Source organism: Rhododendron vialii, chromosome 3a (genome assembly GCF_030253575.1).
Source record: "Rhododendron vialii isolate Sample 1 chromosome 3a, ASM3025357v1".
In the NCBI taxonomy this organism is placed as follows: Eukaryota; Viridiplantae; Streptophyta; class Magnoliopsida; order Ericales; family Ericaceae; genus Rhododendron; species Rhododendron vialii.
This window is the reverse complement of record NC_080559.1, coordinates 4289561-4309074: the sequence shown is the minus strand read 5'-3', so window position 1 is coordinate 4309074 and position 19514 is coordinate 4289561. Positions and strand designations below refer to the sequence as shown.

Below are 19514 nucleotides of genomic sequence, written 5' to 3'. Positions count from 1 at the left end.
ATAATGATGATGTCTTTTTAATAAGTTGGAGTTACGAAGCAGGACACTTAAAAAGGGACGGAGGGAGTAATAGATAATTTTATATACTTAGAGGAAACGATTAAGGAAAACTCTATATTATACTTTGAACTAGAGAGTAAAGACATCCTATTTTTCAACATACGATTTTACACTATACGTGGAGTTAGTGAACAATGGATTCTACATTTCTTCTTAGCGGTAGTGACGACTACGAAAAGTAAGTTGACGATCGGGCGAAGTAACTTCCTACGGTATGCTTCCGGGAGCTTCGAAAGAGAAATGTTTCTCTCGAAACTATTTTATGACTAAAACTACTAAACTTTATGGATCGAAAGGGTGAGGTTCTTGAAGAATTTTAGGAAGAACTTCGAGAATAAGGAAAAACTAAGTAAGAACAAGTAAGAACACAAGTTTTCTTAGAGAGAGAAGTTGGAGGATGAAGGTTTGAGTTGAATGGTGTGTGGGATGTGCTATTTATAGCAAAATTTGGCTCCCTCTCTCTCCTCCCATGGCCGGCTCTCTCTCTCTCTCTCTCTCTCTCTCTCTCTCTCTCTCTCTCTCTCTCTCTCTCTCTCTCTCTCTTTCTCTCGAGTGTGTGCTTGTGTATTGTTCACTCCAACAAACTACCTTATAGCCTTAAGTCTATTTATGACCATGCCAACCCATTCTAGGCTACTTTAGTCATAAACCTAGCCCATGATTTTGTTCTTCCTTACAAGTTAACTCTTTCTAGGACAAGACAAGCCATAAACCCTTCATAATAACCTAGGATTTGGCCTAATGTTGGATTGACAAGTGAGGGAAGGCTATGAGTTGATTGAAAGGCTTGATTTGACCAAACAATGGAGCAAAATCCATGAGTAATGGGAGCTATGTATCTAGGAAAGTAACCCTAGAATAGTTAGGTTTAAGGCTATAATCCTAGGTTCGCATGCATGGCAAAGCTAGGTTAGCTACTTTTGGAAGCAAAATGATGGCTATGACTTATCTAGTCATGGTTATATATACTTTGACAAGTCAAATGTCCATTATCCAAGGGATAATAATTCCCCTAGCATTTATTAACCAATGGTTAAAGGGATGATGATAGGTATGGCTTTGATATGTCTAATCAAATCTAGGTTCTTATTATGGCAAGTCTTTCCCCTATTACTTAAAGGACAAAAATTACCCTAACAACTATTGTTCAATAGGCAAAGAGGGAAAATATACACTTGGAAGATGTAATGATGAAAAATAAAGTCAAGAATTGACTAGTCAAGAAAGTGAAATGATTACTTCCTACGTCTAAAAGGTTCATAAGGTTCAAAGAGGGTCAAAAAGGTTCATCTAGAGTTAGGAAAATGTAACTAGGTGAAGTGATAGTTAAGTTTCTCTAACTAATTGGTTGGAAGCTAATTCTACTTGCCAAGTAGGATTTCTAGCCAAGAAAAACATTTTAAAGATTTTATTTTTACTCGCTAAGAAAATATACAAGTGCTTCTACAAGCATACTTGTCTTTAGAAAATGACTAGATTGTCCGTTGTGAAGAAATTTAATTTTATTAGTCTCAAATCTAATTATGATGAATTATTAAAAATTAAAACGAAATTTTAAAAGCAAACTCAAGTAATTAAAATAAAATTTAAATATTTAACAAAATTTTTATTTTCCAAAAATCAAGATCGTTACAAAAAAAAAAATTATAAACTTATTTTCGCGCGCACGACTCTCTCCGGTCTTTCTCTCATTCTCTCATTCTCTCTCTACAATCCATTTCCCCCTTTATTGGCCCCTTGTATGGACCATGTGCGAGATATAGGGCTGGAAAACTGATTCAGTACTTTACAATTGAGAATCCGTGATATCTTGGATGGACAACTTGAATTCATTCAACCACTGTTTTGTTGCAACACCGCGTAAAAATTAAAATTTGACTTTGCCTTTGCCTTTTTTTATCGTCAAAGCATCCAAAACTCCTCCTTTTTTTTTTCGTTTTGTTCTTATTCAACATTTTTCGTGTTTGTTATTTTGCGACAAGTATTTTACGATTTTTGATTCGCTCCAATTGTAATAGTAAAAAATTATGACTTTTACCCAAATATTTTTAAAAACATCCAATATAAAGCCCTAAAACCGGTTTTTTGGGATTTATCTTGAATATTACAAAAAAATATTAGGGTAAAAGTAAAAAAAATTACTTTCTCGATTCTCCCGTCGAGACGAACTAAAAGGGGTAAAAAGTTTGTCGCAAAACAAGCAAATACAAAAAAAAAAATTGAATAGAAACAAAAAAGAATAAGTCACTTGACTTTTTAATCCAAACCTAAGAAGCGGCCTTGGCTCTTCGTAAGTCTCTCTCTCTGCATACATAAACTAATCATATTCTGTACCAATATTCTTGTGCAAGCATCATTGATTTTAATAGTAAAACCAGAGATGATTTCGTGTTTTTTTTAAGGCATGACTTGGGGTTTTTTTTTCTTATTGATTCTGAAAGGTTTGTATATGTGGTATTTTTGTTTAGCAAGTTTGAGTTTTGATATAGGAGAATTAGTTTTATAAATAAATATTATAAACAAAAAAAACAAAAGAGATGGGGACGGGTCAGGTCGGGTTGGGCGGGGTTGGGTTTAACATGTATTCGACCCGACCCGTTTCAACCCATTTACTTTTGACTCATATTCGACCCGCAACCCATTTCAACCTGCCCAGACCTGCATGTTTGCCTCTAATTACTGTAATGCTTTCAAATTATAATTTTCGAGTACATCAGCGACCTTTCCCAGCAGCCCAACCAGTCGTTGGTCTTTTTTACATTTTCTTTTCTCCTAATTTTTTTCTACAATCCCACCGTGACTTATTTTTCTTCGAATTTTTGGGGAATTAATGTGTCGCCATTTTTTCTTGTGTTGTGTGCCCCATGAATCTTAAAAGCGGGTTTTTGGGTAATAGTCTTGTGTGTTTTTTTTTTTGATATGGTAATAGTCTTGTGTTGTGCCCCATGAATCTTAAAAGCAAATTGTTTTGGACCCATTACCAACCCACTTAAACCCATAAAATCAGTGGGTTTATTAAGTTAGCCCAATTAGAACTTATATTTGGGAAAATGACGGCCCAGGACGTGTTTTGATAATTAATATCCATCAAGAACATTTTCAACATTAACAAATGTTCTTAGTTTGTCCTTGGCATGTATTAATTATCAAAACACGTCCTTAGCTGTTATTTTCCCCTCATATTTAAACATGGGTGGGTTTGGACTAATTATAAATGGATGGGTTTGGGCAAAACCATATTACTGGACCCAAATTGTCACCTCTATTTTTTTTTGGTTAAAAAAATAGAAGTGCATTAATGGTACATCGTCACTTCTGTGAAGGAATACAAAAATGATACTCACACAACAATTCAAACACAACACCAAACATAATCTCTCACATACACGTGAGCTCCACACACATTATTATGTGTGGGCTCCATATGTATGTGAAAAGTTTTGTAAGTTGTTATGTTTGAATTATTGTGTGAGTAGCATTATTGGAAGGAATATTATTCTGTCACATTACAATATTATCTGAACGTGATCATGACCCTGCCGGACCTTGTCGGGACCAAAGGTAGAGTCACACCATGTTTGGGTGGTGTTAGAAATTAATTTAGCTAGCTCCAATAAGGGGGCCATGGAAATTTGTATTAACCATCGGAGAGTTTGGACTGCTAAACTAACCCCACATTGGTTAATGTTCTTTTATTTGAACGGTGAGTAGATGGGCTTTGAGTCCCACTAACAAAAAGGAAGTTTTTTTGCGGGACATAAAGTGGTGGAACGCAACCATCTTATGTTAGTGTTTGGGTCAAGATATCAGCAGGCTGTCGTGAAAATCTTGTTTTAGAGATCTTGCCGTTTATTTCCACCTTTACTTCATTGAAATTGGACGCAGTTTTTTGCTTGTGTCCTCGTCATTTAAGAGAACGGCACAATGACAATAGCCATTGACAAAGGAACTACATGGATTTCCCTTGGTTAGTTATCTTCTCTAAAGCTCAACCAAGCATTGTAGTTCTGCTGTGTCTCGTTCATTTCTCTGATTTCTCCGATACTCGATTTCTTTGGTCCTATATTCAGAAAGGGTAGAGTGCATTTTTGGCTATGGGCATTGGTTATACATGCTATCTTCTTTTCTGGTTTGCTTTGGATCATTGGATCTCGATTGATGTTGCGTTTAAGACAGTACCACATTATTTTCCTAGATGGTTTGGTAAGTGCCAATGGTGCTCCTTTGTGAGCTTAACTGAGTATGGATGGTTGGAGTTCTGCAGAGAGCCAATTAGAAAGTTCAATCCCTTGATTTTGAGGATGTATGACATTAGAAACGAGTTTAATAGTCTCTATGAGCACATTCAAGGACAAGGGGTTCGGATCATCATGATGATAAGAACTCGGTAAAGCATACTGAGGCACACTACACCACGTAGTGCATTATCGTACTACAGATACCCTTTGTCACAGATATATTCAACCACTTCACAAGAGCATAGTCGTTCAAGTCATCAAATTAAGAAAACAAAAAGCATACACGAATTTTATAATCCGTAGTTCACCAAACAAAGTGAAATAACCAATTGCCATCATGTAGAATCACAAAACAAACATCACAACAGAGCAAGCACCGCCAAATGAATCGAACAACTATCATGAAAATGGAAGCCAGAACCGCAACACGCGCACCAAGCACACCAGCAGCAACACCAAAGCTCAAGGAATCCAAAAGACTCGACTACACACAAGAAGAGAGACAACGCGTACCTTACCAAGCCCTTCATATTTGCCAACTGTAAAAAAACAGAATCAGAGAGCAAAATCATAATGGCATAAACAAAAAAAACTAGATATGCCATATTCGTAGCTGACTGGATTTCGATTATTACCATGATTACGCTATTCATCAGAGTCTAGTACACATGAGGCATTAGTTTTGTTTTCCATTGTGTGTGTGATACGTGCAAGGATATTTGATGCTCAACTTTCAGAAATACGAGTGCTTTAGCTGCAGGTGGCTTGTAAAATTAAAGTGGAAGATGTTATGGAAGTAGAAGAGATATACTTTTACAAAACAGAGAATATACAAATGAGTGAATATACCAGTGATTGATTGTGTCGGGACTGGAATGCTCCGAGTAGGTGTTATCAACAATTTGAATTCTAGGTATGTGGGCGATCTCCGGCCAATCCTCTCCACCTTCACGATAACTGCTGGTGTTGAGATTGTAACTGTAAATAGTTAAATTCAGTTGCTTAGTGAGGCTTTGCATCCCTTCTGGCAGGGACTCAACCTTATGACATTCCCCGATCAAAAGTGATTGAAGTGATAGGATATTTGGGAGGACGGACTCTGATGGTGAAGTAAAGTTCAAACACTCTAGAATATCCAAATGAGTGAGTGTAGCAGCAGCGTCCTGAAGCCCCATGGGCAAACTCACCAACCCTCTGAGATCTTTTAGACTTAGTGTATTAAGGCTTGTAAGCCCCTTAATATCGTCGTCATCCTAGAAATTAAAGCTTTCACAGCTATGAATTGCCAAAACCTCGAGGGGAGTGAGGTGCCTTAAGCCAGCTGGCAACGAAACCAGCTTATAACAGCGCATTATGGCCAATTCCCGGAGAGAAGAGAGACGTTCTATCCCTTCACCCAAAGACGTCAAATTGAAAACAACTGAAAATGAACAGCATTCGGAGAGAAGTTAACCTACTGATTCCTTTTTTCGGAAGGCAAGTCGATGTCGTTGACAAGCACAAAAACAGCAGGTTAATTAGTTTCCAGAAATCTACCGGCAATTTGTCGACCCGTGACTCAGAGAGTTCCAAGTACTGCAAGCTTAATAGCTTGCAATGCTATTTTGGGAGATTGTTAGCTCTACTAATATACCTTAACAGCTTCAATTTCCCTATATTTTCTGGCAAGGAAATGCTGTCGTCAAAATCCCGTCCGTCTAGCACACGTAAGCATCCAAAACTTGCGATTTCTGGCTCAATAGATGATCCAAACGTGGGCCCTATTTTCACTGGGTAGAAAATGGTCCGCAACTTCTTGGCTTCCATCAAAGGTCTTGGAAATGTGCAATATGTATTTGAACCGAATGATACGTGGCGAATCGTATCAGGAATTGCCTCGGGAATAGCCCCTTTAATGGTCAAGCATTCATTACCAGGCACATATTGTGCTAGGTCGTAAACAAGATCATGCATTTTATGCGTCTCCCTTCTAACTGGAATAGGAAAGATGCTATAATGTAGTTCAAGAAAGGACCTCCTTACAAGCTCAAGAATATATCCTTCACCTATGTCCTCTAATTCTTCATTCGGGTCTAAGCATTGGACATACCCTAGGGCAATCCAAGCGTAAATCAACTTCCTTCCATAAATGTCTTCATCTTTCTCAAACAATGAACAATATTGAAAGCAGGGTTTTAAATATGATGGCATTTGGTCATAACTCAACCTCTGTTAGAACATGTGTGAACGTTGAGTCCCACATTAGATAAACAGAAAAAGAGTTGGACCTTAATATACAATTAGATGGCTCACCACTTATAAGGCTTAGCATTTTAAGTGGATATGGGTCATTCAATTTATATTGGGCCCAAGTAATGTGGTGGACTCTTTCCCGTTACTCTCATACAAATTGAGCCTTGAGTACGCAGTCGCGGGTCGATGCATTGGACGAACTCCCAACAAATGGTATCAGAGCCGTTGGTTGACGATCTATGGGAAGACTCTCAGTGCACCATTGAATGGGTTTGCACAGAAGACACTCGTGGAGCGGTATAAACAAATGGTATCAGAGCCGTTGGTTGACGATCTATGGGAAGACTCTCAGCGCACCATTGAATGGGTTTGCACAGAAGACACTCGTGGAGCGGTATAAAGTCCAAAAGGTGACTCCCGATGAAGCAAGGTGGCTCGATGTTGGAGTGCTGTATTGGATGGCTCATTGTCGATGGAGTTGACTCGTCGGGGAGCATGGTGCTAGTGAATGAGCACGTTGGTGTCGGTGACTAGGCACGTTGACTCTCAATTGAGATGACTCTGAATCGATTGAGTGAGTGCAGAATAAGCCTAGTTCAGGAGATAGGGTTGAGAGTATTAGATCAAAATCAAGGGGGAGCTTGGATGCATAAAGAGGTTAAGGCCCAATTTTCGGTTCACACATGAGGGAGAGATTTGTTAGAACATGTGTGAACGTTGAGTCCCACATTGGATAAACAGAAAAAGAGTTAGACCTTAATATACAATTGGATGGCTCACCACTTATAAGGCTTAACCTTTTAAGTGGATATGGGTCATTCAATTTATATTGGGCTCAAGTAATGTGGTGGACTCTTTGCCGTTACTCCCATACAAATTGGGCCTTGAGCACGCGGTCGTGGGTCGATGCATCGGACGAACTCCCAACAACCTCAATATCGGTAAGACATCATTCTCCTTTTGTACAATAGCCCACATTTCACTGTCCCTCACGGACGACCAATCATGCTCATTTATTTTAGAAAACAATAATGCTCCTAAGGTCCTCGCCGCAAGAGGTACACCTCCACACTTTTTCTCTATTTCTCTAGCGATGTTGACTAGGTTCGGATGCTTACTCTCACCCCCTTCTTTAAATGCCCATTTCACCAATATATGTAAACATTCATCGTCTGAAAGACCTCTAAGTTCATATGGTTTCACGGTGCTCGTTCTGACAATTAAAGCAACCTTCTTACTACGTGTGGTTACAACAATTTTGCTTCCTCTCCCTTGCGTTATTAACAAATTCTCCAATTTTTTCCACACTACACGGTCCTCATTCCAGACGTCGTCCAGAAAAAGGACAAACTTATCTTCGCATAACACATTTCTAGCTCGGTTTTGCAACTGCTCAAGTCCTTCGCTACTATAACTAGCGTCCCCATTGGGATCACCCGCTTGCAATAATTTAATTAGGATTCTTTTGACATCAAAATCATTAGAAATACAGACCCACAATCTTTTGGTGAAATGTTTCTGAATCCTATCGTCATTGTATACCAATTGTGCAAGTGTGGTCTTCCCCAGACCTCCCATTCCCCCTATGGGAATGATGGCAACATTCTCCTCATCACCAGGGGACAATAACAACCTTACTTATTTTTCTTTGTCAGCATCTCTTCCGATAAACGTCGGAGTATTCGCAAAGGAGAAGGTTTCTTCCCTGCTATTGATCTGAATTGGCCTTTCAACTAGTTTCATAACAAACTTAAAAGCATTCATCTGCAAAACAATTTCATCTAGCCTCTTCCCAATATCCCTCATCTTACGCCCCACGACATATTGAAATACAAGTGGATTTGAGCTTGTAAAGAAGTAGTGTACCTTTCTCACCAAGCTATTCTGACTTTCCAATTGCGTTGTCTTAGTCTCCGTTGCAACCTCATCCAACAAGTCAGAAGCATCATAAAGTATGAGTTCGAGTTTTTATAGCCATTCTTTCACAGCACGGCTGCTCATTTGCCGCTCTTGTGCATCCAAAAGAACATTTTTTATAGTGGAGACCATGATTTCCATCTTTCTCAGATCTTTTTTGAAACCCCATGCTAATCCAATCTCTTGAATTGCATAGGACCCCAGACACGACAAAACATTTGCTGCAACACCTGACAGAATTTTTTCTGCTGCCATATTTCCCTGGCTACTTGGAATGTAGAAGGTAATTGAGCAGATTTAGATCATGAGAGAAAGAATTACTGTTTGTTGCTCTTCTATGGTGGATAGAAATAGTAATATGATTTGCCTTAGAAATAATGTCATTGGAAAGCAGAAGGAAAATGCTTCATTGACAGTAACCTTGCATCGACCTTCAAAGTTTAAAATTAAAAAAATAGAGGAAGGAAGGAAAAAGAAAGTTTGGTTGGTTTCTGTTTTTAATTCTGAAGTAAACGGTGGGCTGGAGACATCTAATTCTACCTACTATTATAAATTATAATATTTTTTATATATTCTAGGGAGAGTGATTCTCACACTCTCTATTTTAATGTTCACCCTCCTTTTTTTTTGTTCTGTTAATGTTGAAAGTGTATATTTTTTCCTAAAAGAAAAAAAAAGAATGAATGAATATCAAAAAAAGAGTGTGAATTGGAAGGCAATGTGTGTGGGAGCCACAAAACACTATGTTCTCGTGGCAAGTATTACGTATGAGTGATTACCATGACCCTGAGACCTCATATAGAGTACTAAATATGTAAATACATCTTTACGCAAATAACTGCGGATGTTTATGATTTCAAGTTGCTTTTATTCATTCACCACTGCGTATTTACCTTCACAACATAATTCTGTTCATTCTTATATCATGTTTATTTTTTGTTAAGGTTGAAACCTGTGTATCTCTGGTTAATTAATTGGATCCACATGTTAAATTGTATCTTAACACTGGTAGAGGAGCTTCACAACTAGAATATTCTAGAGTGATAGGAAGTTTAATGTATGCCATGACTTGCACAAGACCAGATATTGCATATGCTGTGGGGAAACTAAGTAGGTACACACATAATCCGAGCGATGTCCATTGACTCGCAGTTAATCGGGTATTGAGGTATCTAAAGAAAACTATAGACTACGGGATAGTTTATAGTGGTTATCCTTCGGTTCTAGAAGGATATACTGATGCTAGCTGGATAGCCGAGAATGAAGATCACTTGTCAACAAGTGGATGGATCTTCACACTTGGTGGAGGAGCAGTTTTTTGAGGATCTAAGAAACAAAGTCTCATTACAGACTCAACTATGGTAGCTGAGTTTGTAGCACTAGCAGCAGGGAGCAAAGAGGCAGAGTGGCTGAGAAGTATGTTGTGGGAGATACCCATGTGGCCAAAACCTATGCCACCTATATCTTTGCATAGTGATAGTCAATCGACTCTATCACGAGCTTATAGCCAGGTGTATAACAAAAAGTCCATGCATATAGGACTTCGACATAGCTATGTGAGGAACTTGATTACAGATGGGGTGATAACCATTGATTATGTAAAATTAAGTCAAAACTTGGCTGATCCTTTAACAAAAGGTCTTGCAAGAGATTTGGAGTGGAGAACATCACAGGGGATGGGACTCAAGCCTATTGAAATCTAATCACACTTGGTGGAAACTCGACTCAAAGCTTGAATAACTTCAAGTCTTGGGTTCAATGAGCAAAGTACACCATAAGTTGTGGTTGCAAGTATTTTCCGATTTTATCCATCCCATGGTAAAATGTTGGGTACTTGTAATGAAAACATGGAGGTTAAGCTACTTAGCTTTTTATAGGCTTCTAACGGTTTGTTAGGTTTCAAGTGTTGTAGTTACAGGGGCACTTTCAAAGTCTACCTATATGAGTGTGAAGGTGGTGCCGCCTTCTATGGGTTCAAAGGCTAGGACTCTAGAGCGCTCATGAAATTCAGGATAAAGACACACGGCCAAATCACGTGTCGGCCAATTTGAATACCAGAGTCAGGAAAGATGCAACATGTCCAGTTGGTCATTTAAGGATCGCTAGTTCAAAGACAAGTCTACTATGCTTTCCGACTAACTTTGATGTGTTTTCACTAGGTGAATGGTTCAAGTCGTGAGACACCTTCATTGATGCACAAGTCTTTTCAAAGGAACCAAGAAAACTTTTTCTTTATTTCGAAAATGGTGGGGGATTGTTGGAGATTTTTCAAAATAAAAAGATTGCGGGAAGTTATTTGTGAAAAGGTGCGACACTTTTTCACATGGGATATGACTTTATGTGAATAGTTATAACACCTATTAACTTAGGGTGTGATTGTTAGAATGGGGTGTGATTGTTAGGAAGTGATGTGATACATGAGGGTGCCTCCAAGAGGCATGACCCTTTCTAATTAATTATTTTCTTGAAAGGGTGCCTACTAAAAGGCATGATCCTTCTATTGATTAATTGTCTTCAAACGACATACCCTTTCTAATGTGTGTTTACTAAAGACACATCCTTTCACGTAAGGGTGCCTATAAGTCTATAAATAGGCCAATGGTTAAGTCATTCGATACACCAAAAAATATCCAGAAACTCTCCCTCCCTCTGACTCGTTGTTTTTTGCGCTGTTATTCCGTTATTCTGCAAAAACAGAATTAACAGTCCTTGGTTCAATTGATGCTCTTAGGCTCGGTATTATGTCTGTCCTTCGTTTGTGCGGACGCAGGCAGAAGATCATTGATCGGGCTTCATTTTATCCTCAGAACAGATTCGCTGTAACCCGGTGCATACCAATTGGTGGGGGCGAATACTGTTTTCGGAAAGTGATGTCGTAATGTGACTCGAAGCGGTTTCCATCAGATTGTTCAAGTTGCAGAAGGCTCCAGATTTTGAAGGTTCCAGTTTTTGCACCAACACCCCATACGTAAGCTTGTGAAACGATTATAAGAAGGGCCTTAGGGATTAGTCCGAGGTATGCGGAAGTTGATCCGGGATATGCTGCATTACCAAAAAGAAAAAGAAAAAAAAAATTCTACTAATACAGAAAATTGCACAAATTGTGGGTCTCACTTTGACTTGCGAAAGGTGTTAGAACTAATTTGAGTCTTGCCTCTTAACTTATTACGAATTGGTCAAAACGATACAAAGTATCTGGGATTTTCCCCAAGCAAGTTGCTTATACAGAATTGGTCAAAACGATACAAATATCAGGAATTTTCCCCAAGCAAGTTGCTTCTACACAAGGGTATTTTGGTTTTTTTTTTTTTTTTTCCCCTTGCCGTTGGGCCAGCGCAATTGAATATTCCTCTACATTGACTATGCATCATATTCACAGCCAAAAATTTTACCTGCTGAAAACCTATGCAAAGTTGACCAAGTCAGTTTCCTTCAACTTTCCCAATTCATATATTCATTTTGAAAGCATATGCCGATTCTTATCTACCAAACAACCAGATCATTCTCTTATTTTCAATTAACCAATTTTCTCTTGCAGCCAATTAACTTCCACACCCATATCCAGCTAAGTAAGGTATGGCAGAAGTAGTTCTATTCAACCTTGCCAAAGAGATCTTGTTGAAATTGGGGTCAACTGCCCTCCAACAGGTTGGATTAGCGTGGGGAGTCAAAAAGGAGCTGAGGAAGCTGGAGAACAAGATCTCCACCATCAGAAATGTTCTTCTGAGTGCAGAAGAGGAGCAGATGAGAAACCCAGCTGTAAAGGGCTGGTTACAAAGGCTTAAACTTGTATTTTATGATGCTGATGACTTGTTGGATGAAGTCGCAACCGAGACTTTGAGAAGGCAAATGAAAACTCACAAGAGCATGGTGAGAGAGGTATGCTATTTCTTCACAAGCTCAAATACACTGGCATTTCATTATGTTTTGGGTCGAAACATTAAGGATATCGCCGAGAGGCTTGATGAGATTGTTGCGGAGATGCGAGATTTTAAGTTTGTTGTGAAAGTAGCAGAAAGGCCAATTGAGATCAAAAGAAGGGATGATACCTCCTCCCTTGTGCATATTCCGGAGGTTACCGGAAGAGATACTGACAAAGAAGCTTTAATAAAATTGTTATTGTCCTCTAGTGATGATAACAATTTTCACATCATTCCCATAGTGGGAATGGGGGGTCTAGGAAAAACCACACTTGCACAACTGGTTTACAACGATGATAGGATTCAAAACCATTTTAGCACAAAAATGTGGGTTTGTGTCTCTGATGATTTTGATATGAAAAGAATCTTGATTAAACTATTGGAAGTGGTAGGGGACAATGGCTGCAACAATGAAGGAATTGAGCATTTACAAATTCGTGTTCGGCGAGTGTTAAGTGACAACAAGTTTTTCCTTGTTCTGGATGATGTATGGAATGAGAACCGCGTACAATGGAAAAAATTGCAAGATTTGTTTGCAGTGGGAGCGAGTGGGAGCAGAATTCTGGTAACCACACGGAGTAAAATGGTTGCTTCAATTGTCCGCACCATGGAACCATATGAGCTGGAAGGTCTTTCAGATGAAGATTGTTTACGTATATTGGTGAAATGGGCATTTGAAGAAGGAGAAGAGAATAAGCATCAGAACCTAGTTAACATTGGTAGAGAAATAGTGAAGAAGTGTGGAGGTGTACCTCTTGCAGCAAGAACCTTAGGAGCGATGTTGTTCATGAAAACAAATGATCGTGATTGGTTGTTTGTGAGGAACAATGAGATTTGGTCTCTTGTAAAAAATGAGAATGATATCCTACCGATTCTAAGGTTGAGTTATGACCAAATGCCCTCGTACTTAAAACAATGCTTTGCCTATTGTTCGTTATTTGTGAAAGATCAGATAATTTTCAAACAAGAGTTAATATATGGTTGGATGGCCCATGGATTCATACAGTCCTCAGACAAGAACGAAGAATTAGAAGATATAGGTGAAGAGTACATAGAAGAGCTGGCAAGAAGGTCCTTTCTTCAACCTGACAGTGATCTTGCTCACGATCGCTATAAAATGCATGATCTTGTTCACGATCTTGCACATTATGTGGCTGGTAATGAACGATTGACTGTGAAAGGGGAAAATATTGTGGTAATTCCTGAGAGGGTTCGGCTTGTGTCATTTGATTCGAGTCTATATACCGAATTCCCAAAACATTTGATCAAAGCAAAGAAGTTGCGGACCATGTTTTTACCAAGTGAGACAGGGCCCAATTTTGGATCATCTGTCGAAGAAGCAATTCCAGGTTTTAGATGCTTACGAGTGTTGAACTTCGGTCATAGAGGTTTAAACTTCTACCTTAGAAATAGGGATATACATGTCTTGCCCAAGGAGATAGGAAATTTGGACCATTTAAGGTACCTCACTTGTTCTGACGTTGAAAAACTCCCTAGATCTCTTTGCAAGCTATTAAACTTGCAGTATTTGGATCTCTACGGATCAACACTTGATCAACTGCCTGAAGATTTTGGCAACCTAATTAACCTTCGGTTCTTGTGCTTATCATCTAACTTGACATGTTTACCAGAGAAAGGGATTGGTGGATTAACTTCTCTTCGGATATTTCTACTGTTTGTTAACGGTGAATTGAGGTCTTTGGGTGATGGTATACAAAACCTCACTTGCCTCCGGGAATTGGTCATATGGGGCTGTCCAAAACTGGCTTCTTTGCCGTCTGGCGTAAAACACCTCACGTCTCTCAAGCATTTAGAAATTCGTTACTGTCAAAATCTTGAACTCTCGGAAGAGTACGATTTTAAAGGGCTGAAAAGCCTGAAGAAGTTAGTACTAAATGGTCTCCCTAAGTTGGTTAGTTTGCCCAAGGGGCTTAATGATTCTGCTGATACACTGAATCACTTACATCTCTCGTCTTGTAAGAATTTGACAACCTTATCAGAGTCCGTCCTCCCGAATCTCGGATCACTTCAAGTACTTGAAATTCTCCATTGTCATAATCGTATGTCGCTACCACAAGGTATGCAACGTCTTGCTGCACTACGGCGTTTGCGTATTGTGGACTGCTTCCACTTGAGTAGAAGATGTGAAGAAGGGATAGGAGAAGATTGGCCTAAGATTGCGCATGTCCCTGACAGTTGTATCCAGCAGAGTTATCATATGAAGGTACCTTCTCTACCTGCCTTGTCAAAATGCTTCCATTGATTCATTCCTAATGTGAAAAGTCTGTTTTGCATATATACATATCCACATAAATAAAAGAATGCTAGTAGAAGAATCATCGAAGGTCACGTTGCCAAATCAAATGAAAAGAGTTCTGCAATTCAGGAGCTAGAATAGGGAGCAACAAAATATTTACTGCTAATAGTGCAGGTCGTATTCCATAAAAATTTCTCAATTATTAGACAGGAAAAATGTCACTCTACTAGGCCTACGCTTGTAATCAAAACCAGGCTACCACCCCATGTGTGATCTAGAATCTTATAAGTTTGCTATTAGAGTTACTAAAGGGCGAACCTAGTGCACGAAGTTTCCGTGTATACGGGATCTAGGGAAGGGTTGAAGTCCGCAAGCTTACTCTTGCTATCACAGTTAATTTTAAGTATGCCCAATTTATCTGTGAAGGAAGACTAAATGAGCTAGGCATGACGCCACTCTTCGGGGAAAACAAATTGATGTTAAAGCCCTAATTTAGTTAAAAATACATCACCAACCCATAATTTTGTTGATATCCTAAACTTGTTTCATTACAGAGATCATTGTTTGACCAGGCTTTTAGAGACGAGATTGAGCTCTCTGAGTTACTATCAGTGTCAGAATTTCCTGGATTTCGCTTGCGTTTTCAGGGGTGCGGTTCTCTTTTAAGAATACTTATACATAGCCTTCCAATTTCTCTTAGGTTAATTTTGTTCATTGGCTCTCTTTTTACCTCTTTCGCTTTGGAAAATAAATGTACAGGTCATTGCTTGGTTCGTCTTCGAAAGAGGAAAGAGTTACGGTGGATACCTGGGCACCGAAAGACGATGAAGAATGTGTTGGAGATTTCATCCCGCGGAAATCGAGTGTGGCTCAATTTCAAAGAGATGAAGCAAAGCTTCCATACTGACTTTTGGAAATCTTTTGTAATTTTCCCTTCCGCTTTATAAATACCTCTGTAAAATAAGCCATTCTAATAAGCATTTGAGAGAGAAAATAATTGAGAGGGGTTTTGGGTATACATTTGGAGTTTGGGTCAGTGAAAGTGAGATCCACTTTGTTTGGTTCTCATCTCAGAATTAATCTCTCCAAAACTTTTGACTGTTATCGTTGTTTTTTAGTTTTTAGTGATTTTTTGTCAATTTTTTTTTACTTATTTTTTACTTTTTGGATGTACATGACGTACATCTATTCAAAAAATAAAAGAGTTTGTCAAAATATTAGTAAAAAAGTTTACTAAAGACGAAAAAATACGCAAATCTATTGAACTTTTTTATCTCAAAAATAAATCTCAAAATTACAAATCAAACACAGTCTCTTCCAAAAAAAAGAAACCCATTACCTGTGGAGTACGGAGCCAAAATGACATCTAACATCTTCTCATTTTCAGATCCTGCAGAACATGTTAGAATATAATTTCAGCGTTTAAATTGTTCGGATATCGATCTTTTGTTTTTCGTTAGTAAAGGATTATGTAGCCCTGTCTATTCTAGGGCGGGAGGAGCTGAACAAGCTCAAACATTGAGCTGACCCACTACTTGATAACATTGGAAGAGCTTTAGTAGTCGAGAACTTGAGAGTTTCAGCTGACACTTGACAGACTCGTATAATATTTTTCTGGTAAATTAGGGAGACAACCTACATTTTACAGTACAAATATTCACCAAAATATCCTCTATTAATCGCTTTTATCATTTTAGTATTCCTAAGCAAAAACACATAGCAGGAATTAATAGAAGTTTTAGCTCACGTCCATATAAGTCTATGCTTGTAATCCCAATACGACGTTGAATCTTAAGATGATTTGTTGGGAGAATGAATTCACTAGGTGGAATGCGATGAACAAGTAAAAGATTGAAAGAAAACAGAGGGAAAGAAGCTAAATTTATTTGCTTCTACTGCACGAGAAAAGTTGTATGACCAGAATAACAAAATAAACACGAAATGAAACCACAATCGGGAACATAAACTAAACTAGATGAATCGAGTACGCAGGTCCTGCAAATTTATTTTCTGAAGCAAAGTTAACAATACAAAGCTAACCAACAAAATCAAACGTAACTTGGTAAGTTCATGGAATAGTTCCAAAAGAGAGCCACGCCTCTGGAGGGTACATTTACAGCAAATGGATCCTTCTACAAAATATAAGCAATTCATTCGAAGAAAATAAAAGCGAAATAACCAATTCCATTACACAAGAGTTTTATAATCATAGTTCACCTAACAAAGCGAAATAACCAATTCCATAGGTTCACTCATACAGAGAAAATGAGAGCACATATAACCGTTGCATTACAGATAGTCCGCCAAATAAATCAGTACGTCCACAAAACAAAGCGAAAAAAACAACTGCCATCTTGTAGAACAGCATTACATACGTCACAATAAAAGGTCCTAGGCATTTTGGACATTACGGAAGATGCCTTGGGCAGGGGCATTGGAGAAAAAATCATGTAATTGATCCCAATTAAATGGAAGTTAAGACTCGGTGCTTGTACCACCAAACAAATCGACCAACTGTCATGAGAGTGAAAAACACAAAACCACAATACCTTCACCCAGCACACCAGCACCAACACAGCATACATATATACACGAAAAATAGGGTGTTTAGATCAAGCACCCTACACACATCGGATGCCGTTGATTCCCGCATTGGGCCCCTCGGTTTTTTTTTTAAAATTTTTTGGACGGCTCGGATCGGCCGTCCGGTGGCCGGAGACGGCCGCGCACGGCCGTCGGTACGATTTCCCTACATTTTGGTCGGTACACATAGGATTTTTGATTGCATATGCTTCCATATTCATTCAAATCCCACAAATTTAGGAAACAGTAAAAGTCTCTCTCTCTCTCTCTCTCTCTCTCTCTCTCTCTCTCTCTCTCTCTATGTGTATTATAAAATAGTGTAAAAGGGTAATAAGGGTAATTTACAAAATGGAAGGATGAAAACATAAGTATAAAAAATAGGCGGGATGAATTCTTACATGGCATGGATAAAGAGGATAGATATTTAAATATTCCTTATTTTTTTTGTACATAGTATTCCTTGTTTACATCTCACCCTCTTTTAATTCCACAATTTTGAACCTTGATTGAGTATTAATTGTAGATGCAATTTTCAGTGAGTTCACATTATTATTTTTGTCTTCGTATAAGCGCTAAAATACCACTTGCTTTCACTAAAAGTACCAAAAATACCATTTAGACAACAAAATTAAGAGCAATGACTTTTGCTGAATAGTGGGTATTTTTGGACTAAAATAGCAAAAATACCAAATACCGTTTACACAAAATAGCGTGAACCCACCTGGAGTGCAAAATAGAAGAGGGGTTGGGGTAAGAGGTGGTGTTGGCGGTCGATGGTGGGTGATGGTGGTAGGGCCGTGGGGGGCTACAAAAGCATCCCCAATCCACCTTCTGTATCTCTATTAATTTGAGAGTATGGAGGTGCTTCAATCCATCCTATAAAACTCTTCTCTAGTTGAGAGGATGATCTTGAGAGAAGATTTTAATCTCCAAATGCATATAAATTTTACTCTATACATTTATATTTTACAAAATTAAACTATTAAATGGTCCCAACATTATCTTTGAAACAAGACACATGTTCAATTTATTATGCGAAAACATTTAGTAATTTTGTTGGAAAAATGAAAGATTATTGAGTTTTCAACGAAATAGAGATGGAATTAGAGGTGTGTGATTCATGTGTGAATAGTAATACCCTCTAAATATACTTTTTAAAATAAAATAGGAGTATTTAAATTCTCTATTTGAGAGTATATGTACAAGGGGTAGGTGATGCATTTTTTTTTTAAGATCTCAATTTTCTCCGTTCGTTAGAGCATTTCAAGCCCTTATCAAACATTTTTTTTTTTTTTTGCCAATTGAGTTTTACACAAATCTTTACTCCAATCAAGGAAGAGTCAAACTTTTACTGAAATATTGTACTCTGTAACTATTTTCTCCCTCTCAAATTTAAAATCATGCTATTAATGAAGCTTTTATTCAAATTTGTGCTTAGGGTAGATTTTGTCCATTGAAGTGCTTCATAAAAAAAAATTAATCTTTTACTCACATTTGAAAAACAACCGTGCTACTTGCACAAATTAATGTTCTTGCACATATCATGCACATACATTTGTGTGGGGCCCATATCGGGATCCCACAAAATGATCCGAATCACTCATTTTTTTAAAATATTTTTTGGGTTTTTGTAAAAAAATCAGCTCCAATAAATATCGGTAAAGACTTTCTCAGAATTCGTAGGGCAAAACAGAATAATTCGCCCAACTAATGGTTCCTGTCATTGTAGTTGTGCAATTTTTTTTTACTACTTTTCATTTAGTTTTTCAAATTCTATTTTATGAAACTACTATCTTTACGGGTTCTCTTATTATCATATACTTGCTTGATGAACTAGGGGCGCCCATAACAACAACAATGACAGTACCCATGTAATTCCCAATCGATGAGGGTATGGACGGGGAGGACTGGAGCCCTAAAATTTGCCATTACGGAACAAGAAGGAAAAAGGGAAAGAAAACAGAACTAGGGACCCCTGGTAGATGGTCAATCAAATAATATTAGGAAAAGAAGTGTTTGAGACTATTTTGTAGTTACGCTGGTAGTTTCTGTTACTTCATTGTTCCTGCATCCATCTCATGGAAGATGAACATATCTTTGGAAACATTAGTTAATTAACATTTGTTTTGTAAGAAGGCTGATATTTTTCGCCGAATCATCACCTTGCATGGTTTGGTTCATCGATCCTAATACCACCACCACCAAAACAACCATCATTGTCCCTGTCTTCTCGTCCTTGTTATGTAGGCAAAATGTGCTCGTCACTGTTCCCTGATGTCACTCTAATGTCCTTTTTCCTGCCGCTTT

The 19514-nt window shown here is 38.2% G+C and overlaps 2 protein-coding genes across 2 annotated transcripts; one reads left to right on the top strand and one right to left on the bottom strand.

Moving 5' to 3' along the window:
* Positions 1-5129: 5129 nt before the first annotated feature.
* On the bottom strand, positions 5130-8766 carry LOC131318647 (disease resistance protein RGA2-like). Its single transcript, XM_058348563.1, has 2 exons — positions 7462-8766; positions 5130-6504 (listed from the first exon to the last, which is right to left on the bottom strand). Exons 1-2 carry the CDS (start codon positions 8106-8108, stop codon positions 5898-5900), a joined length of 1254 nt encoding a protein of 417 aa, XP_058204546.1. The 5' UTR covers positions 8109-8766; the 3' UTR covers positions 5130-5897.
* A 3094-nt stretch (positions 8767-11860) lies between these two features.
* On the top strand, positions 11861-15635 carry LOC131318639 (disease resistance protein RGA2-like). Its single transcript, XM_058348545.1, has 3 exons — positions 11861-14591; positions 15179-15273; positions 15384-15635. Exons 1-3 carry the CDS (start codon positions 12024-12026, stop codon positions 15529-15531), a joined length of 2811 nt encoding a protein of 936 aa, XP_058204528.1. The 5' UTR covers positions 11861-12023; the 3' UTR covers positions 15532-15635.
* The last annotated feature ends 3879 nt before the right edge of the window (positions 15636-19514 follow it).

Bases quoted from the DNA above. Each gene is read 5' to 3' on its own strand.
- LOC131318647 (XM_058348563.1), bottom strand. From the start codon at position 8,108: ATGGGAGGTCTGGGGAAGACCACACTTGCACAATTGGTATACAATGAC. The intron at 6,505-7,461 runs GTTGTTGGGAGT...GTTCTAACAGAG, and splicing joins GATGTCTTACCGATATTGAG to GTTGAGTTATGACCAAATGC.
- LOC131318639 (XM_058348545.1), top strand. From the start codon at position 12,024: ATGGCAGAAGTAGTTCTATTCAACCTTGCCAAAGAGATCTTGTTGAAA. The intron at 14,592-15,178 runs GTACCTTCTCTA...GTTTCATTACAG, and splicing joins AGCAGAGTTATCATATGAAG to AGATCATTGTTTGACCAGGC. The intron at 15,274-15,383 runs GTGCGGTTCTCT...ATAAATGTACAG, and splicing joins TTTCGCTTGCGTTTTCAGGG to GTCATTGCTTGGTTCGTCTT.